This window comes from Pelophylax lessonae (genome assembly GCF_965119305.1).
Source record: "Pelophylax lessonae genome assembly, chromosome: 7".
Taxonomy (NCBI): Eukaryota; Metazoa; Chordata; class Amphibia; order Anura; family Ranidae; genus Pelophylax; species Pelophylax lessonae.
The window spans coordinates 88,161,058-88,174,354 of NC_138774.1; the positions used below are offsets into that span (position 1 = coordinate 88,161,058).

General features: G+C 45.7%; 1 protein-coding gene across 1 annotated transcript in view; it reads right to left on the minus strand.

The window, feature by feature from the left end:
- Positions 1-13,297, minus strand: part of WDR62 (WD repeat domain 62) — a 127,821-nt gene that overhangs the window by 107,262 nt on the left and 7,262 nt on the right. The window contains exons 3-6 of the mRNA XM_082264684.1: positions 12,850-12,912; positions 12,638-12,695; positions 9,353-9,523; positions 6,692-6,829 (exon numbers count right to left, since the gene is read on the minus strand). Coding sequence (XP_082120810.1) covers positions 6,692-6,829; positions 9,353-9,523; positions 12,638-12,695; positions 12,850-12,912 — 430 coding nt within the window. The remainder of the gene's footprint in view (positions 1-6,691; positions 6,830-9,352; positions 9,524-12,637; positions 12,696-12,849; positions 12,913-13,297) is intronic.

Here is a 13,297-nt window from a genome sequence, read left to right on the forward strand (position 1 = left end):
CACTGGTGCCCTGTGCTTTTCACAGAGGAGAGCAGGTTCACCCTGAGCACATGTGACAGACATGAAAGGGTCGGGAGAAGCCGTGGAGAACTTGCTGCCTGTAACATCTTTCAGCATGACCAGTTTGGTGGGGAGTCAGTAAAGGTCTGGGGAGGCATAATCATGGACAGAAAAATATACCGCTACAGGCTAGACAATGGCACCCTGATTGCCTTTAGGAAACGGGATGAAATCCGTGGACCCATTGTCAAACCCTACGCTTGTGCAGTGGGTCCTTGGTTCATCCTGATGGATGACAATGCCCGGCCTCATGTGGTGAGAGTATGCAGCCAGTTCATGGAGAATGAAGGAATTGATACCATTGAATGGCCCCCCCACTCGCCTGAACTAAATCCAATAGAACACCTCTGGGACATTATGTTTTGGTCCATCCGATGCTGCCAGGTTGCACCTCAGTCTGTTCAGGGGCTCACTGATGTCCTGATCCAGATCTTGGAGGAAATACCCCAGGACACCATCTTTAGTCTCATTAGGAGTATGACCCAATGTTGTCAGGCATGCATACAAGCACATGGGGGCCATATAAACTACTGAGTACCATTTTGAGTTGCTGCAATTAAATTTCAGCAAAATTGACTAGTCTGCTGCATCATTTTTTCCCTTTGATTTTTGGTGTGTCAGTTCAGCCTTCTGTAGGTTGATCATTTTCATCAAACGATGTGGCATCATTTCTTTCCTAACCCAATACCCAGTCCATATCAGTATAGATATCCAGCATGTTATTTTCATTGAGATCTGATGTGTTTTTAAAGAGTTCCTTTAATTCTGTTAAGCAGTGTAGAGAAAAAAATAAAAAAAAATGGCAAAACCTGTGTGTGTGTCTATATATTGTATATCTCATTATAAATATATATTTTTTTTTTTTTTTTTTTTTTTTTATAAGTGATCACATTCCCTCTGTTCTCAGCTGCATAGGAGCTGGGGGGAGGAAAAACAGAAGCACACTGATCTTCTCAGTGAAAATCTGTGCAGGAAGGGGCAAGTCAAGACAAGTCAAGTCTGATCATTGCAGGAGAGCAGCCAGAGTTACAGCACAGCCAGAATATTTACTGTTCTCTCGTGCTTAGTGTGGTCAGTTTTTGATAGGAAAGCAGAGAGACTGGGAGGAACACCAGGGATTTCACACAAAGGAAGCAATACAAAGAGAACAGGATACTTTTTCATACAAGTAGATGGTACAGCAGGCACATATCAGGAATATGAAATGTTGAGTTTACATATTCTTTATTATTAAAAATTAAACTCTAGACAATGAGCACCAATATGAGAAGGCATGCTGTGTGGGCCACAACCATAGAACATCTCCTAAAATAAGCCAAAAATCACATATTCTTCCAACACATGGCCAAAGCACCTACAAAGAACAGGACATCAAGGTAACACGAGGCTTTGCAGAACATTAGCAAGTACCAGACTCACTCTCTAATGGTGATCACACAAGCTGGTTCAATTAACAATTGATCCAAAAGCCATAACTTTCCTTCTGATTAATTTAGATTCAATTTCAGATATAATCAAATCGATTCGACCAGCCAGGGAGAGATATTATGGATTGCTTAAAATCAGTCAGAAGCACTGATGTTTTTGCGTTTTGATTAATCAGATTATGAGATTACACTGTGGAAAGAAATGCGATTGGTAATTTACGATCGTAGGTTATGATCATATTTTAATCCACTTTCCTGTGTGTAGTATATCGATTGAATAGGTTGTTGACTATAGACCAATTAACTTATTGAAAGCCATCAATTGGAAAAGAAATTCATAAATTTATCGAAGCGTGTATGACCACAATTACTCTCCACAGTGTAATGTGTTTGGCATGACAACTTCCTTGTCCCCGACCTCCACAGTCAGTGGCCTCAGTTACAATAAGCCAACACAGCAGCCATTTTGTTCTATAGATACAGGCGCATCTTATTTATCTACACTAAACAGCAGAATCTGATTAAGCCAAGCCACAGACTAAGGCTGGCCATACATGGATCAAAATGATGCTGGTTCAGCAGTGACCGGCCTCAATGCATGTGGCCAGCAGTGACCGGCCTCAATTCATGTGGCCAGCAGTGACCGGCCTCAATTCATGTGGCCAGCAGTGACCGGCCTCAATGCATGTGGCCAGCAGTGACCGGCCTCAATGCATGTGGCCAGCAGTGACCGGCCTCAAGTCCATGTGGCCAGCAGTGACCGGCCTCAAGTCCATGTGGCCAGCAGTGACCGGCCTCAAGTCCATGTGGCCAGCAGTGACCGGCCTCAAGTCCATGTGGCCAGCAGTGACCGGCCTCAATGCATGTGGCCAGCAGTGACCGGCCTCAATGCATGTGGCCAGCAGTGACCGGCCTCAATGCATGTGGCCAGCAGTGACCGGCCTCAATGCATGTGGCCAGCAGTGACCGGCCTCAATGCATGTGGCCAGCAGTGACCGGCCTCAATGCATGTGGCCAGCAGTGACCGGCCTCAATGCATGTGGCCAGCAGTGACCGGCCTCAATGCATGTGGCCAGCAGTGACCGGCCTCAATGCATGTGGCCAGCAGTGACCGGCCTCAATGCATGTGGCCAGCAGTGACCGGCCTCAATGCATGTGGCCAGCAGTGACCGGCCTCAATGCATGTGGCCAGCAGTGACCGGCCTCAATGCATGTGGCCATTGTGGTTAAAGAGAAGTCCTTCCAGCGACTCCTCAACCACCCTGTCGGTGTGTTATTGCTCCATCAACGCCACAGGCAACATACTAGAGCACTGCTCAGTGTATTCTGATGATGGGGAAGCCTCCCTGATGTCAGAATGCAAAGACACAACTGGGAGGATTCCCCCATACACCTCACAATATGTGGATGGGGGTAACTGGGTCAGTTTTTTTTGTTCAACTCACTGGTTGAATTGTATAGCCAGCTTAACCACTTTACAACCGCCTGCCGCAGATATACTGCGGCAGGCAGCCACTCCTGGGCAAATCGCCGTACATCTACGACGCTCGCTCTCGGGATTCAGGCGGCTTTGATTGCTCCCCGCTGAGAGAGAAGGACGGTCGGCTGTTCTCCCTGGAATGATCATAGAGATCATGTGATCCTGCTATATAGGATCACATGTCTCTATGGTAATTTCAGAAGCCAACCCCCCCCCCCACCCACCCAGTTAGAATCACTCTCCTAGGCTCACATTTAACCCCTTGATCATCCACAGGGCTAACCCCTTCCCTGCCAATGGCATTTTTACAGTAACAGTGCATATTTTTAGCACCGATTACGGTAGTAATGTCACTGGTACCCCCAAAAGAGTCAAAAATATCAGTTAGGGGTCCGATCTGTCCGCCGCAATGTTGCAGTCCCGCAAAAAAAAAAAAAAAAAAAAAAAAAACACAATAAAAATAACAAATCTTTCCCGTACTTAGTAGACGCGATAACTTTTGCACAAACCAATCAAAATACGCTTATTGCGATTTTTTTTTTTTTTTTTTACCAAAAATATGTAGCAGAAAACAAATTGGCCTAAAATAGTAAAAAATAGATTTTTAATTTTTTTTTTTTTTTGGGGGAATGTCATATAGCAGAATGTCGCTCATTTTTAGTTTATAGCGCAAAAAAACAAAAACAAAAAAAGCACAGGTGATCAAATACCACCAACAGAAAGCTCCATTTGTGAGGAAAAACACGTAATGTTTGGGTACAGCTTTGCACGACCGCGCAATTGTCCGTTAAAGTAACGCAGTGCCGAATCGCAAACTAGGGCCTGGTCAGGAAGGGGGCAAATCCTTCCGGTCTTCGCCCCGGTTCACACTTATGCGAGTGCGGGAAGGCTGCGAATCCGCAGCCTGTTCCCGCATCGCACACGCACCCCCGGCAGTTCACACTGCCATATGCAATACGCTGGGGGTGTCAATGTAATCTTAACGACACCCCAAGTTTGATCGCATATCGCAGTGCGATCTTGCAGTTCGCACAGGATCGGATCGCACAAGTGTGAACCGCTGTGCGATCCGAACCTGATGCGGCTTCCAAAAAGGGTCCCTGTGGTGTTTGCTGCGGCTGCGGTGCGAATTTAGCCATACAAAGTGTATGGCTAAACTCGCACCGCACAGCCGATCGCATGTAATGAAGGAGCAGTGCGCTCCGACATTACATGCGAACCCGGCACTCGCACAAGTGTGAACCGGGGCTTAAAGTGGTTAAGGGAAATCCAGGCAAACCACATGTAAAAAAATAAATAAAAGACATTTTTTCTGCCAAAGGTATTGCATTTCAGACCACTGAACCCTAAGACCTACGGAGCCTCAGCTAACAGGGAAGAGAACCTGATTATTTTCTGCTGCAGTTTAATTTACAGGTCTCCTCTCCACCCTGTGACTGCAAAGGTAAATGGCTCCTTGTGCTGCTTCTCCCTTCCTCTCTCTGAGATCTGCTGTACAGTAGACTGCACCAGGCAGTACCAAAGACAAACTTACATTGCTTACACTAAAAATAGTATACACATTTAATGATCTATTTAATATTCCAGAGCTTGATCATTGTGTGCCTTTTATATCTGCCTGAAGTTTGGCTTTTGGGAAGAAAAAAAAGATGCTCAGGCACATCCAAAAAAGTCTTCAGAATGCTTCATAAATCTCAGTTTTAGGAGATTAGACCGACAAGAAACAATGGGGTACTTGACCTACTGATTACCAACAATACAGACCTGATCACGGATATAGAAATACGGGGCAACTTAGGAAACAGTGACCAGAGGTCAATAAGTTATAAATATGGCCACTGAGGACAGAGAAAAGGTGGAAGTGTTAAATCATTTCTTCTCTTCAGCCTTCACAAAATAATCGCGGGGCTACACTAACCCAGCTTGTAAGGCCGAACTAAACAACACACCTCAGGAAATACCGCCATGGCTAACAGAAGATAGACTTAGAGCTAAACTAGAGAAACTTAACATAAATAAATCCCCGGGACCGGATGGCTTGCACCCGAGGGTTCTTAAAAAGCTCAGCCAGGTGATTGCCAGACCATTATTCTTGATCTTTAAGGATAGTTTACAGACGGGTATGGTGCCAGCTGATTGGAAAAAAGCCAACGTGGTACCAATATTTAAAAAGGGGCCGAGATGTATCCCGGGTAACTATAGGCCGGTCAGCCTAATATCAGTAGTCTGCAAGATTTTGGAGGGGATGATAAGGGACCACATACAAGACTTTAGTAATGAAAACTGTATTAGTAGTAATTAGCATGGATTCATGAAAAATCGTTCTTGCCAAACCAATCTATTAATCTTCTACGATGAAGTGAGCTGCCACCTAGATAAAGGTAAGCCAGTGGATGTGGTGTATCTGGACTTTGCAAAGGCCTTTGACACCGTTCCCCACAAACGCTTACTGTACAAACTAAGGAAGGTAGGTATGGACCAGAAGGTGAGTACCTGGATAGAGAACTGGCTCCAGGGGAGAGTTCAGAGGGTGGTGATTAATGGGGAGTACTCGGATTGGGCGGGTGTGGAAAGTGGGGTCCCCCAGGGTTCTGTCCTGGGACCAATCCTGTTTAATTTATTCATAAACGATCTAGAGGAGGGGATATCTAGTACAATCTCAGTATTTGCGGATGATACTAAACTAAGCTTGCCAATATCTTCTATGCAGGATGTGGAAACCTTACAAGCGGACCTGAACAAAATAATGGGGTGGGCAACTACATGGCAGATGAGATTTAATGTTGAAAAATGTAAAGTAATGCACTTGGGGGCCAGAAACCAAGCTACTCACTAGGGGGGGGGGAGGAACCTCTGGGGGAGTCTAGGATGGAAAAAGACTTGGGGGTACTGGTAGACAACAGGCTTGGCAGTGGCATGCAATGCCAAGCCGCCGCAAGCAAAGCAAACAGAATACTAGGATGTATAAAAAAGGGGATTCACTCCAGAAATAAAGAGATTATTCTCCCGCTCTACAAGACTCTGGTCCGGCCACATCTGAAGTATGCTCTCCAGTTCTGGGCACCGGTCCTCAGGAAGGATGTGCTGGAACTGGAGAAAGTCCAGAGAAGGGCAACAAAAATAATTAGGGGAATGGAGGACATCAGCTATGAGGAAAGACTACAAGTACTGAACCAATTCTCTCTGGAGAAGAGACGATTGAGGGGGGATATGATATCAATGTACAAATACTGTACTGGCGACCCTAGCATAAGGAGCAAACTATTCAGAGAAAGGAGATACAATAAGACACGTGGCCACTCACTAAAACTAGAGGAAAGGCAGTTTAACCTTAAAATGCGTAAGGGGTTCTTCACTGTAAGAGCGGTAAGGATGTGGAATTCTCTTCCACAAGCAGTCGTATCAGCAGGGAGCATTGATCGTTTCAAAAAACTGTTAGATGGTCACCTTAGAGACCACAACATACAGGGGTATACAATGTACGGTTAAAAGCAAACACACACACACATCATAGGTTGAACTGGATGGACTGATGTCTTTTTTCAACCTCACTAACTATGTAACTATGTAACTATGTAGACAGAGAAGGAGAAGAAGAGGCCAGCAGGAGGAAAGAAGAGTAACTAATGTTAACTAGAAAAGAAAAAGGTGAGATCATAAATTTGCACTGTGAAGTTTCTGTTGCTGCAGGACGTTGCTTTACATACCACTATCAGTAACATACCTGAGATTGCTTTGAAGTCTCTAGATACCAGAACTTGACATGACGGTGGCCTGCGGTAACAAAATAGCTGCTGTCCTCAGCAAAAGACACAGCGCTGACCTTACTGGAGACTTTGTTCTTGGCAACTACAATTTTGCTCTGTGAAGATATTGAAATGGCATAGAATGGTAATGTACAAATACGGAGAGGGAAGAAAAAAAAAAAAAAAAAAAAAGTAAGGAATCACACTAATTAGTCATCTAGACCAGCGGTCGTCAACCTGTTTGGTACCAGGGACCAGTTTTGTGGCAGCCAATTTTTCCAGAGATCTGGGGGGGGGGGGGGGGGGGGGGCGACTGGATATTCATCACAGAGTCTGTCCATTGCACCCCCCCCCCCCACCCCCTTCACATCACAACCCCACAATCTCCCTTTACATCACAGTTTACCCTTTAAAAAGGAGTCTCACAGTGTTCTCCTTTCCCTTTTACATCACAGCCCGCCTGTCACCGTGCCTCTTCCAATCAGGTCCTCCCCCCTCTTCCTCCTTTCCTCTCTCAGTGCCCCCATTTTAGTCTCTGCCTCCTCTGCACAGTCCTACCTGTGGCAGGGAAGAGGCAGTTTTCAGCCGTGTGTATTCTCCCAGGTTCCCCCCTCCCACTGTCGACGTTAGCTTGTCAGCAGGGCAGGGGGGTGGGAGGCGCTGCAGATCTGGACGGAGGGTGGGAGCTGCCAAAACTATGTTAACAAGCGGATTATTACCCGCTTGATAATAAGAAAGACTCCCTCTCTCCAGAGCAGCTTTTCAGGTCCTCCTACCCCCTGCCCTGCTAATAAGATGACATCAGCGGCGGGGCAGGAAAAGACACAGGGGCTGAGTGATACAGCCACACAGCAAGTGAGCGGCAACCGCGGTCTGTGATGGTTCCGTCAGGACCGCGATTACCGCTAATCAACAGGCCACAGACGGGTACTGGTCCATGGCCGTTGGTTGGGGACCCCTGGTCTAGGCTATCGGCACCCTCAGACACTACAAGGTAAAAGACTTCGCTAAAGAATTTTTGGCTCTGAAGAGGAGGAGACACTCCTTGAAACGTGTTAGACTTCTAGACCTGTGTGGCTTCTTCCAATGATATCAAGCTGGTGCAGAGGACCTGGCATACCGTTTTTGGATTGTATTGATGAGCTTGTGTTTACATTGGTTTGTGAGTACATCACTTTATTTTATTTACCTATAAATTGTGTATAAAAAAGGTAGTCCCCCCTAGGCTGATGTGCCCCCTTTTTTGTTTTTCCAGTGTCAAGAAATTTAGTGTTTAGTACCCCTTGCCTATGTAGTACAAAGCATCAGGTTCCCTTTGCAGAATAGAAGGCGGTCAACTGCAAAATAAAATGCACCAGTCAAGCTTATGAATAATCTCAGAAGCATCTAAAACCAAAGCCACTGACCCAAGTCCAAAGCCCGTCAACACAGACCCTTAGCCAAATAGTGGTGGGGAGGAGAGTCCTCAGACCTGTGTAATGTCCAAGCTGCTCCCTATCTTCCATCAAAAGAAAAAACTGAATAGAGCAGTGAGGGAGAAAAGGAAAGGTATGTGCAGCTGGCTGGACCAGCAACACAAAAGACCTGGTGAGATGGGCAAAAACGAAAGGTTCACAAAGGGGACCATCAAAATCTTTTTTTCACTTGCCATCATATTCTTCCCCCCCACCGCCCCCCTCAATTTCTACCATGCTTAGTATGCACTGGGCCATGTCCACCGCATTGCGTCACTTCATCAGAGGGCTGGCTGCAAGGAAAAGTCAGCCTGTCTTCTGATGATGTCAGATGAGATTATAGAAGCACAGGGCCCACAGTGCTGGGATGGATCGGTGGCCTACAACAGACCACACTGGATTTGCTGGATGGGTAGGTATGTTTTTTGTGAACAACTGAGTGGATTAGGTAAACGGGTAAAAAAAAGAAATTGTAAAATGTCAAATGTCAGGAGAAGTTACGGTTGAAAGCCATAACTGGGCAAAAAATTAAAAATAAAATAAAAATTTCCCAGTGCAGTGGGGCTGTGACCGTAATTCACAGGTTAACTGCTTATTTTATACAGAAAGGAGAGAGGAGATATACTTACCTGATTCTCCCAGCACAAGACCGGTCAGGACCCCCCCCCCCTGCGCTTCAGCAGCTCTTGAATAGTGGACTGTTAATGACATCATCGCGCCCAGAACAGGCTCCATTGACCAGGAAGAGTCCACCACTGGAGCACCGTTTTCCGGACGATCAAAGAAGCAGACGAGTATGCGCTTTATGCTCACCTCTAGGCAAAACGAGCAGTTGACCCATGCAATGCGGGCACAGTCCCACTGCATAGGAAATACAAAAAGAATTGCCCAAAGTTGGGCTTTAGGTGAACCGGACTTGGCCTAAAATTCAACCTAAGGTAACATTATGATGTTCCGAGTCAAAGAACTGGAAAAAGTACATTGGAAATAACTTCTGAGACTTCTCTAACATTCACAATTTCCATACTTGTTCTGGGTAAAAGAATCAAGATTTATTAAAGCCAGCTTGTCAGCAAGACCAGAAAACTAGCATTTTCATAAATGGCAGCCCCATATGTCTATTGATAATTTTACTGTAAACCTCTTCTATAGATGTTCCCAGGGCTCAGCTAGCAAACTTCTTACCTTCCAATCCCATACATTGACCACCATGTCATGTTGGTATCCCACAGAAACAACATACTTCATGTTGGGGGAGAAGCAGACACAGGACACTCCATATTTGTGTCCAAGCAGTTCAGAGACCTGAACCTTCTCTGCCACGTCCCAGATCCGCACGGCTGGCTTGTGACCACTCTGAAGAGGAAATCAAAACATACAAAAAAAAATAAAAAAAAGTGAGCAGGGGTGTTGAAAGACCTTTACAAAAGTTTGTATAGGCTTACTTTAACTTAACTGTAGGTTAAAGTGTTTTTTTAATCTAAACTCTAGGAAGGGGGGGGGGGGGGGTGACTGTGGAACAACCCTCAAACTGAAAGGGTTAAATGCTAATTTTTGCCTAGGGTAGCTTTAAAAAGCACTTTTACTCATCTTCATGCTCATACCTATAAGTGAATCTGTGAATCTGGCCATATAGGAACAATTCCAGCGTTTTCCTGGTGTTGCATACAGTCGCTTATGGAAGCCAATAGTTGTATGCAGTTATACATTGGTGCCTATATAAACATACGTATGCCTACTGGTGTATACAACTGTGGATGCAAATTGATGGATACATGTATTTCTACAGGTACCTGTGTATACAGGTTTATAGCCACTGACTTCTATAGGTGGCTTATGACGCATCTCTTGGCTCCCTGGCAGGAAAATATACCGGAATTTACGTTATACGGCCAGAAGCTCCCACAGGCTTCTTCTTCGATACTACTGGTCCCCTGAAACCTCTGACATCATGGAGTACAATGCATGACCAGCAGTCCTGCACTGTAAGTGAGATGGCAGAGGGCCTGCCTACAACCCAGTGTGTTGGAGAGGGGAGGGGAGCACCAGATACCATGGGAGCATAGAACAAGGTAAGTATTACACCATTTTCCACTACCTATAGGCTAAACAAACTTAAAACAAAATGGGAAAGGGCAATTGGTAAAGTAAGTAAAAGTCTTTTTTTACAGGTACCCTAGGCAAAAAGGAGCATTTAACCATTGCAATGCAGATGGGAAAAGGGGGGAGCCCCATGGCATGGGTACATTTTGTATGTCCCTGGGAGTTCAGCTTTGGTGCATTAAAAGTAATTCATCTCCACTGCAGAAAAAAAAACACCTTTGTAAAGATTTCCAGAACATTGTGTAGCACCCCCCTGCTCAAATACATTGCTAGAGAGGCTCAGGTAAATCTAATTCTTTGGCTCCTCTAAACATTGGAGCAGCGTGTGATTATTTTTGGCTGTTCTCAGTCTCACAGGCTGCAGGCTCAACTTCTTCTCCCTGCCTTCTAGTGCATTCCAAAGTGTTGCAGGATGGAAGAGTCAGACCCTTGGCCTGAATATTTATGGGGTCTCAGCCAATCTCTGGGGGAGGATGCCCTGTAGGTGGCTGAGAAGGGCATAAATAGTTTAGGGCCTGGAACAGCAGGGTTCTTGTCCAGGAGGAGAAGATCCCACTCTAAAGGGCTGCTACCCTTCTTAGCAGTTCAGCTGAAGTCTGCAGAAGTTCATCAAAGTCCAAGCTCAGTGCGATCTGGGGGGGGCCTATTTGCTGGAAATAGTTGGAGCTTGATCAAGGTGGTCCACCGAGGATCTGACCTGGGGATTCACAGGGGAAGCGTCCAGATGGTATTGGATGGAGGCATCAAAGTATAAGGGGACATTGTGAGTATAGGCCTGAACAGTCCTAGTGACTGTTGGCTGGCTAACCCCTTAAAGCGGAGTTCCACCCATTTTTAATAGGTTGGAATACATAGATCTTTGTAATCCCCTTTAAAATGGCTTTTACCAATGGAAACTTTTTTTTTTTTTTTTTTTGCTAGTAAATACCTTAATTTTGGCTTTATTCCTCCTCTCCTCACTTCCTGGTCCGATCGGCGATGACGTCATTCGGCGATCCGCAGTGTCTGCTGGGATGTATTCTACTTGCAGTAGCTGTATCTGTACTGAGCCGTGCCTGCCCCGCCTCCGCCCCGCCTCCTCTCATTGAATTGCATTGTATGAATGTATTAAGGCCGTTCTCTGCCCAGCCTCCGCCCCGCCTCCTCTCATTGAATTGCATTGTATGAATGTATTAAGGCTGTTCTCTGCCCAGCCTCCGCCCCGCCTCCTCTCAATACAACTCAATGAGAGGAGGCGGGGCGGAGGCTGGGCAGAGAACAGCCTTAATACATTCATACAATGCAATTCAATGAGAGGAGGCGGGGCGGAGGCTGGGCAGAGAACAGCCTTAATACATTCATACAATGCAATTCAATGAGAGGAGGCGGGGCGGAGGCGGGGCAGGCACGGCTCAGTACAGATACAGCTACTGTAAGTAGAATACATCCCAGCAGACACTGCGGATCGCCGAATGACGTCATCGCCGATCGGACCAGGAAGTCAGGAGAGGAGGAATAAAGCCAAAATTAAGGTATTTACTAGCAAAAAAAAAAAAAAAGTTTCCATTGGTAAAAGCCATTTTAAAGGGGATTACAAAGATCTAAAGTTCCAAAAATGGGTGGAACTCCACTTTAAAGCGGAGTTCCAGCCTAACCGCACACTCACGTGTCCCACGGTCCAGCGATGCGCCGTCTTCTCCCTCTCTGCTCCGCAGCGCCGACATCACTGATGTGGGCACCCGGCTGTGACAGTTTGCGGCTTCACAGCCAGGTACGCACTGCGCAGTTGTGCTACGCGTCGTGATTGGCCGGCAATCTTCTGGGACCTCTGACATGTCCCAGAAGATTGCAGGGAGGGAGGGGGAGAGGAGAACTTCTGCTCAGGGCGCCGCGGAAGTGGGAGCGGGTACCTGTCAAAACTAGGTATCCGCTCCCCCCCAAAAAATGACATGCCAAATGTGGCATGTCAGGGGGGTTAGGACTATTTAAAGCGGAAGTTCCACTTTTGGGTGGAACTCCGCTTTAAGCAACTGCGCCAGTACTGCTGAATCTGGAATTCCCCGTTTGGAGTCCAGGATTGTCTACTTCCCTGGTGTCTGGGAAGAGAGAAGTTACACTGTAGAGAGTAGACGGGGCAGAGAGTGTGTCCTCTGGTTACCTGTGCACTAAATCCAGACTATCCCAAAGCTCACCCTGCAACCTGACCAAGTTCAACAAACATTAAAGCACAAAAAGACATTCCCTGCCTGCTTACTTGAGATGCGGGACTGCTTGAGTTGTCATGTGCTAGGCCAAATCAGCATAACCCGATAGGGGTCTGTGCTACAATTGCACGAGAGAAGGGACAATCTGGCACTGGCAATAATCTTAACAAAAAGTTTGACCTACCTCTCCACTGACTATATACTTCCCATCCGGTGAGAAGGATAAAGCACTCAGTGTCTTACTAGAAGAAAAAAAGAGCCCAATTACAATGAGAATCTATAGCAATTACATGAACCCTACAGACATATTCCACAGAAAGCAAAAATACCGGTCTACAGAAACTCAGATCAATCTCTGCCCCCCAAACCCAAAAAAAAGAATGAGCTGGAGTTCACCTGCACGTATTGACTATATGAGCTTGCTTGCTTTTTCTTGGGCATAGAAGGACAATAACACATCTAGAAAGGAAGAAAATAAGTCAATAAAAGTCTGAAGGTTGAAGTTTCAAATTTATAAAATGATCTAAATTAAATATATTAAGTGTGATCATCATCAGTATATATGTGGCTGCAGGAGGAGTAAACTTTAACCCCCAGCACCCTCACAGGTCCTGGTCACCTCATATAATCATACTGTACATCAAACATAAAAAAGTGACATATATACACACATACATACGCAAAATTTTAAAAGACCCAAACTTGTTTTTTTGAGTTTCGGATAGAGTGGAGAGGGGTTAGAACACCTGTGTTTTTTTTTGCTGTCTGTGTCCCCATTAGGGAGATTCACCCTCTATCTGTTCACCATTATTATTGAAAGTTTATGTAAAATGAAAATCCCAAG